Source organism: Barbus barbus, assembly GCF_936440315.1.
Source record: "Barbus barbus genome assembly, chromosome: 19".
NCBI lineage: Eukaryota > Metazoa > Chordata > Actinopteri > Cypriniformes > Cyprinidae > Barbus > Barbus barbus.
In genome coordinates this window covers 5,936,708-5,945,587 of record NC_136747.1, presented here as the reverse complement: position 1 = coordinate 5,945,587, position 8,880 = coordinate 5,936,708, and the positions used below count along the sequence as shown (strand labels likewise).

At 34.8% G+C, this 8,880-nt stretch overlaps 1 protein-coding gene across 1 annotated transcript in view; it reads left to right on the top strand.

Annotated features, from left to right (window-relative positions):
* Positions 1–4,145: 4,145 nt before the first annotated feature.
* The window catches only part of LOC306885431 (collagen triple helix repeat-containing protein 1-like), a 9,376-nt gene continuing 4,641 nt past the window's right edge, over positions 4,146–8,880 (top strand). Inside the window, exons 1-3 of the mRNA XM_079441931.1 lie at positions 4,146–4,312; positions 6,245–6,463; positions 8,661–8,877. Of these exons, the coding sequence (XP_079298057.1) occupies positions 4,193–4,312; positions 6,245–6,463; positions 8,661–8,877 (556 nt within the window). The 5' untranslated portion in view covers positions 4,146–4,192. The remainder of the gene's footprint in view (positions 4,313–6,244; positions 6,464–8,660; positions 8,878–8,880) is intronic.

Genomic DNA, 8,880 nt, shown 5'->3' with positions numbered 1-8,880 from the left:
CCAAATACCATATGCTCTAATTTATCATTTACTTTCCTTACTGTATCTATTTATTTATTTATTAAACTTTATTTAACCAGGAAGTCTCATTGAGATTTAAAATCTCTTTTACAAGAGAGACCTGGCCAAGGTAGCAGCCATACGGTAAGACAATTATAAAATACAACAAGTACACATTACAACAATATTTAAACATATCCTCTCAACAAAAACAATCACAAGCTTCCAATACTACTCTCTTTATGATGCCTTTAAATTCACCAGTAGACACAAATTTATCTAGTTTTACATCTTTTTGCAAATTATTCCATCCCCAGGGTGCCCAATATGAAAATGCAGTTTTCCCCAGTTCTGTACAAACTCGTGGTATGTTAAAAAGCAAACACTTGGAAGAGCGGAGCTGGTAATTGCCAGAATAAAGACCTAGAAGAGTACAGAGGTAAGCTGGAAGTTTACCTAACATTGCTTTATAGATAAAAATGTACCAGTGCTGTTTTCTACGTAGCTAATGATGTCCAACCCACCATCTCATATAGAATGCAATGATGAGTACGGGATATGGCATTTGTAATAAAACGTAGGGAAGCATGGTATACCGAATCAAGGCTTGTTAAGATAGAAGAGGCCGCATGCATGTATAATATATCACCATAATCAAGCACAGTTAGGAAAGTAGCTTCTACAAGTTTATTTTTGGCATTAGTAAAATTAGATTTATTTCTAAAATAAAAGCCAAGCTTCAGTTTGAGCTTCCTGATTAGATTAGCAATGTGTACATTGAATAAAAGCTTATCATCAATCCTTGTGCCTGAGCTTTTGAAAAACCATAAACTTTGTTTTCTGTGAATTTAAAATTCATTTTAAACTAACCAGAGCATCTTCCAGTGACTGAAATGCAATCTGAAGCTCTTTCACCACCTATGTTATAGATGGAGCAAGTGTATAAATAATATTTTTTTTTGTCCTTGCCCAAATAATTTATATAAATAGAAAACAAAATAGGTCCCAAAATGGAACCCTGGGGGACCCCTTTAGATATGTCAAGAAAATCAGATTTGAGATCCTCTACATGAACACACTGAGTCCGATCTACCAAATAACCCATGTTTTTGCATTGAGAGGAACAAAGTAAGACTGGTTTAACAGCATAAAATGGTATTTTCAGCAAACAATTATCAATTTACCCCAGGGCCTCTACAAGGAAAACACAATTATAAGAGAAGTTCAGAATGATTAGAAAGAGTTTATTCTCAGCAGGAAACAAGCAAACTCTATATAAGTGCATTGTTCGTGTTAATAAAAAAACAATAGACCACCAGGAGCTTTGTCGTATTTAAATGCCTCTAATTTATTTTCCCAGTAATTCTATTTACTCAAATAAACAAACTTTGTGCTGGTGATAGACTTTCCACCTCTCCTTGATGGGAACAAAAGAACTAATGACATTTGCTTTCCTTTCTTGTTTAATTATCTGTATTGTGCTTCCCCTTCTCATCTCTTTGAATTTAACAAACAAAGTCACTTTGAATTGAGCAAACTGAAGCGAGGGTGGCTGTATTTGCTTGTAATGGGACTAACAAGCTGTCTGAAACTGGCAAGTGTGATTTAAATGCAAAGTGTGTAGCTGGTCTTTTCTCTGCCTGTTGCATAGGAACAATATTACAACCAGGCTACCTTACTTTTCTTATTCAACGGCTTCCCACTCTTTTGTGAGTCACTGAGTGGACAGAAGAGATCTGGACACATGGACACAACACACAATATGCTGCTGACAGATTATGAGCAGTGGGCTTTAGATTGTTATTTTTCTGATGAAAATATGGCGACACCACTATGCAGGCTGTTCTGGGTGACTGATTTCTGCCCCAAATCAAAAGAGTTGACTCCTGAATCTCTATGAGTGACGCACCGAAGTTCAACGTTGGTCAGAGATCCATCAAGTGTAATAAATAAGGATGCTTGTCTTATAACAAACGGCACTAATAACAAAAGAAAAATGTCCTAAATGAAGTATATTGCCTTTATTTACTAACTTTTGAGTTCTAATATTTACTGAGAATTATCACGTTGAAAGCGCACTTTACAATCTGTGTGCATGTGTTTATGTGCCATTTTTGAACAAGAGGAGTTTTGTAACAAAGCACTTCTGCCATCTACTGGTTCCCTTTTCTGTGTTCATGAAGATATTGATATGTGGAGTCATTTAAGTTGGTTGAATTCTCTGCAACCATACTTAAAAAAAAAAAATAGAAATGAGACTTATAGAAAAGCGCAACAAAACATTTTTGTTCATATATAAACAATTTTGCTCTCGAATACTGTTTGTGTGAAAGTAAATGTGTATACCTAACATATTTTGGGGACAAATTTATACCCAGAAGTGAGCTAAACCTGAAAAAAAAACCTTTTGAGAATGTCCTCATTTGTAAAAACAGTATGAAATTAAAAATGAATAATACTTAAGTTTTTATCATTTTTTTAATCTAAATGTCACAATTTAAATGGCTAAATAAACATGCACGAAAACAAATTAATGTTACCATTAATTACCATAATTACCAGTTTTAATTTTTTTTTTAAATATAAATATAGACATTGTTTACATGTAAACTTGCTTAAAATTATTTAGCTAAAAATAACATGGTTGATACAATAAAACTGTATGGAAAATATAAGTAATAAAAATGTTAATAATTAACCAGTGTTATTTTAGTATTATTTAGATGCTATTTATTAGTATTTTGAATTTAGTATATTTTCAGTGTCCGTTTTTTAGTTTACATTATAGTAATTTTGTTATGTATTCTTGTTATTAGTTTATGTGCTTAAAATGTGTTATGTACTTATTATTTATCTATTTATGTACGGTTTATGTGCTGTGCAGTTTGCCAAGACAACATTTGTCATTTTTTCAAGTTTACGTTTTTCATCTAATATTTATATTTGATCTTATTGCAGCTTTATTTTAATGAATGAAAATGGCGGTAACACTTTATTTTAAGGTGTCATTTTTACTCGTTACATGTACTTACTATTATAATTACAATTAATTATGCATAACTACATGCAAGTAACCCCAAACCTAACCCTAACCATACAGTAAGTACTCAGTACTTAAATATATAATTACACTGTTTAACAAGGACACCTTAAAATAAAGTCAACAACACTGTAATTAGCAATAACTAGTAAACGTATTAAAATAGTTGAAAACATAAATAGTAAAATAGTTACATTTGGCTAATGTAACCGCATCTTAAGTGACTGAATTGAGGCAGAATTGCCTTGGAGTCAAATGTTTGCTATTTCCTCAGATAACTTTATGAATATGGCCAATGACAGTGTGTTCATATGTGGCATGGAGGCAGGGTTACAGGATGTTGACAAGGAAATACCTCAGCTGAGGTCTGAGACCCCCTACAGACGCTGTCTCTGTGGGGTCTCTGGGTCAGGAGAGGTAAAAGAAACATATGGCCTTTCACAGAATGAATAGACTACTTGTTCAGAAACACCTATTCATCTATTTCAAAAATATATTTCATTTAGCTTCCCTGTTTAAAATATATATTTAGCGTATATTAAAAATATATGTTAAATATATAGCCCTATATATAATTTTAGTTATTTATTTTTTTCACCTTTACACCATTGAAGACCTACTGTTTTCTGTGAAAATAATGGGATATAATGAAAGTCTGTTTTTTTTTTTTATTTAGCGTAAAAGTTAGATGATATTTACAGTGAGATGCTTTTTATTCCACGTGTAGCAAATATCTTCATGTTTACACAAAGTGCAAATAGTGGTAGATACTAGCGCTAAGTGTAAACAAAAGTAGGCTAAACATGATGTTTGCACGTAAGATAAAACATCTGAGCAAGGTTTATCAGTTTTATTGTTTAGGTGTATAGACAGTGTTGCCATGTGGTACCTGTTACTTTGGATCAATCAGTCGTTTGTGATTAGTGGATGAAGATCTGTACAGAATAATGTTGTTGAGATTAATGGGGGTGTTTTTCGTTTATAATTCAGGTATCAAGTGTAGCCTACACATATGTCTTCAGTGACACAGAGGCGTCCCGAGAGTTGACTGCGGCTCTCTAGGCCCCCTGCAGGAGACAGAGGAGTCTGCATCTGTTAGGAAACAGTTATTAGGCAGCAGTTGATCGGAGCAGGAGCGCATGCTGTGAAGCAATGATGGGCACTAAACTGGCTCAACTTCTCCTTTGCTTTTGGATAACTTTGCCATTCTGTATCACGGAAAAAGTCAAAGAACGGAGCTCCCGGCAAAGAGACGCAGAGTTCACTGACAAGGTAGGATTGTACATTTCTTTTTGAAGAAATGTGTTAAAGTTTTACATGTGAAAAAGCAAATTCAGGTCAAAGTTAGAGCAGAGGCATCGTACCAGCTCGTAATATTTTAATGCCCCCAATTCTTCTCATTTAGGTATAAAATGTGTTTAAAATTGTCAGTCAGATTCTGGAAGAAGACAGTAGCCTATAATTTGTATAAAAGCCTTCTCCAGTGTTAACTTAAAGTGACATTTTACTTATTTTTCTGCCATTTGAAGGGTTCTTTTTTTGTTATCCGTTTATTGTGTTGATGTTTTGCTCATGGATTTAAATATATACCAAGATTCAGTGAAACCACATTGTGTTAATGATATGTTAAACAATGGCTTTGCAGTGATGTCCGAATCGCAAACGAGTCGTTATTGATTCGGTTCTTTTTAATCATTCAGTTGAATCGATTCGCAGTGCATTAGCTACTACATGTAATCAGAATCAGAAGAATAACTTTGTAATAGATTCAGACAGAGATGTGTGTAATTTAATCGAAAAATAGTCGTAAACGTCAATAGTCGATTTAATTAAGCCAAAAAAAGGAACAGTACTTCACGGACAACTAATGAGTGGTGCCTCAAAAGAATCGTTTTGATTCAGTAAAATGAACCGATTCGCCATAATGGTTCGGACTAATCTACGGCTGTTCCTCAAGTGACTCTTTAGAGAAACTTCTATACACGCAAAAGAGATTTGGTTTGAGAATCCGTGGGAAGACTTTTTAACCTGTTATGTGTATATAAATGTTGTAAGCAGATCCAAAGAAGGATAGCTACACATCACACACAAACTTTACAAATCACAGTCTGTGTCAGAATCAGAATCAGAATCAGAATAACTTTATTGCCAGGTATGTTTGCACATACGAGCAATTTGTTTTGGTGACAGAAGCTGTGTCTGTATGCAAATTAATTATGATCATAATAAAACAGCGATAAAATAAATAAATGTAATGCAAATCAAGATACATCTACCTTACGTGATTCACTCAATTCCCTTCAAGTTGTCTGATTCATTTGGCTGTTCACTGGAAGACTGCGGGAATGTGGTGACAGATGCTTAACCTGTAATTCTGTTCATTTCCACACTGTGATCAATATGGCCTTTCCACATGGCAGCTCTGTCTTAGCAGCTACCTAATATTGCTGAATTTTGAGATGCTTTTGGTTGGCTGACTTTCAATTGTCAACCACAATTGAGTAATATCTAAATAAACACAGAACTGTACTTTCCACATTTTTATTAGCGGATGCAAACAAACCACAGCACTGGGACTCACTGGGTTTTTATGCCTCACTGTTGTTCACACATATGAGTATAATTCATAAAACCTGTGTGAGAAGGCCTCGGTCTGTAAAAACACCGCAAGGAAACAGAGAACTGTCACTATTGAAAAACCACAAGATAATGAATTACAATTACTCGCTGGATGAAAACCCAAGAGATCTGACAAAGACTAATTAAGATATTTCATCGTGCATCAGTTTCATATAATATTTAAAATACTATAATATACAGTATATAATATAATATACTGTACTTATACTGTAAACATATATAATAATAATACTAATTATATATATATATAAAGTAGTATTCTGTGTACTATATGTGAATTCCTGTAATACTGGCTTTGCTTTGTTTTGTGTCAGAGCTTAAATAAAGTGAACAGACTGTGACTGTGGTCAGGGGATTTTACACCAGATCTCCTTCCAATTTTGTGTTTTCTTTATTTTATTTGTTTTGGCACAAACATGTCCATCTCAAAGAAAACAGGGTCATAGTACTTTCCCACCCGCAGCGGTCTGTGCATCATGGTGAATCAGTCCCATTCTCATTCACTAAGCACAAAGCCTCTGCAAAGTACTGACATGCCTCTTTGCTTCATGTTTTTGTCATTAGTACCAGACGTGCATGCAGGGTGTACCTGGAGTGCAGGGCAGGGATGGGAACCCGGGGATAAATGGCATTCCAGGCACCCCAGGAATCCCTGGGAGAGACGGACTTAAGGGCGAGAAGGGAGAGTGTTTGACTGAGAGGTTTGAGGATCCCTGGAAACCCAACTTCAAACAGTGCGCCTGGAATTCTTTGAACTACGGCATTGATCTGGGCAAAATAGCTGTAAGTATTATGTTTGTAAGGGAAGAGCTCACGGCAATTTCATGTGCATTCGTGCAATGTGAATTGCATGAAAATATATGATTTTTAGAAGCATGAAACTCTTAACCTATCCTTCAGTGGGGCGTAAGCAGATCACATGAAAATGTACAAATGAGATACGAATTTATACGAATTACCCACTAATTCGCCAAGATGTAAAACCGTGAGATGTGGAAGTACACAATATAAAATCTGCCCTTATGCTCATGGACACTCAGTTCTGCAGCCAGGTCTTCAGCCATAGATGGCATGTAACTAATCACTCAGGAACACTGATTGGCTGATGGATCTGTCAGAAGGGGCTAACAGGGTTGTGCAAACAGTGCTGGGTAGTAACTGATTACATGTAATCTGGACTACTTGTGATTGGATTATTTTACATGCAGTATTACTTTTTTCTTGATTACATGATTACATATTATTCCCACAATAGCAATAAATGATTCAGAACTTATTGATTTTCCCTAATGTTTCAATTTTTTATTACTAGCTTTTCTTTGAAATCACAAAGTAATGTATAATTACTCAATGTTTAATTACGTAATGTTTAATGCACTTTTCATGTTGTTAAAAACAACGAATGGAATATATGTCCTTTCTCTTTATATTTTTATATCAATATGGTACAACATTATCCTCTTTAAATCAATCTGATAAACAAGTTTGGTCAAAAGTAATCTAAAAGTAATCAAAAAGTAATCTGATTATATTACCTAAAATGTGCAATGGATTACTTTGCTAACAACAATTTTTATCATGTCATTTGGAATCAGTAACGGACTACAGTTTTCAAGTAATCTACTCAGCACTGCATGCTAACCAGCCAAACTTTAAACTATCTATGATATTTGATAGTAAAATTAATGGTTTAATAAGTATATCCACAAAAATCCTTTACAACAAGGTTTCATTTGTTAACATTAACTGCATCAAAAATTACAATGAAAAATACTTCTGAAACAATGAGTAATCTTAGGTAACGCAAATTACAATATTTACTAATACATTATTAAAATATTCAAAAGCTGGATCTGCTATATTATTTAAAGGGCTTCAGCTAACATGAACTAACAATGAACAGTTATATTTTTATTAACTAACATCAAAGATGGATAAATACTGCAACAAATGTATTGCTCATTGTTAGTTACTGTAAACATCAAGTAATGAGACCTTAAGTGTTAACTAGTTGTATTTTAGACATAATTATTTATAACTGCCAACTTTACAGAAATAGTGTTTAAGGTGCCATGTTTTATTAAAAAAGTGGAAACGCTCAAAGTTTTGAGGATACATCATATCTCAGGCTCAAATCAAGTCTGAAAAAGTAAAAAGGTGGCTTGTCATCTTGGTTTGGACAAGCAGGTTGCCCTGCTCTAAATTCACTCCATTGGTTGAGTCGGATAATGATATGTTAGACTGCTCAAATGAACAGTGATCACACACGCTGTTCCTCTTCAGGAAACCAGCTGGCAAATGACTTACTTATGCTGTAGTTTGCCCATCAAAATGGGTTGGAAATACTGTTAAATTTTTTTTACATCAATGGTAATGGCCCTAAATGTGTTAGAGTGCTGCAGTGACATATTTATTGCTGAAAATAAGCTCTGTGATAGATAATCTTTACAAATGAATAGAACTTTTCTGAATGTTGAAGCCTAAATAAAATTGGCAGAAATAAAATGCTAAACATAGGTTATAAACAAACTACATCACAGTCACATGACTCCAATGTCACCATCACAGAGCTTCTGACAACTCTTTCAATCTTTATTTAAAAAAAAAACCCTTGTTGAGTTGCAAATGTGTGATCATAAGCACAATGAGGCTGTGAAAGTGACTAGTCATCAGATGAGTTTATCTGTTCAGTGTGAGGATGTTTAATGTCCTCAACAATCTCTGTAGTGCCACTTGTTACTGTATCTGTAAAATATCTTGGGCTTGTGTTCACCACAGACCCTTATTTCAAATATTTAACCAAAAAAACATGAAAAAAACCCCATTGACTTCAGGATGATGGAACCAGAAGTGATAAACATTAATTTATAACACACACTATAGACTATAGACATGTATAAAGGTTTTCTTGGAGTTAAAAATGAGTATTCATTCAGTCGGTGATTTAACAGTGGAAGGTGTCTTGATTTTTCTTTCTCAGGAGTGCACATTCACCAAGCAGCGATCGGACAGCGCTCTGCGTGTGCTCTTCAGCGGTTCTCTCAGGCTCAAGTGTAAGACGGCCTGCTGTCAGCGCTGGTACTTCACCTTTAATGGGGCCGAGTGCACTGGACCGCTGCCCATAGAGTCCATCATTTACCTTGACCAGGGCAGCCCTGAACTCAACTCCACCATTAACATACACAGGACCTCCACAGGTA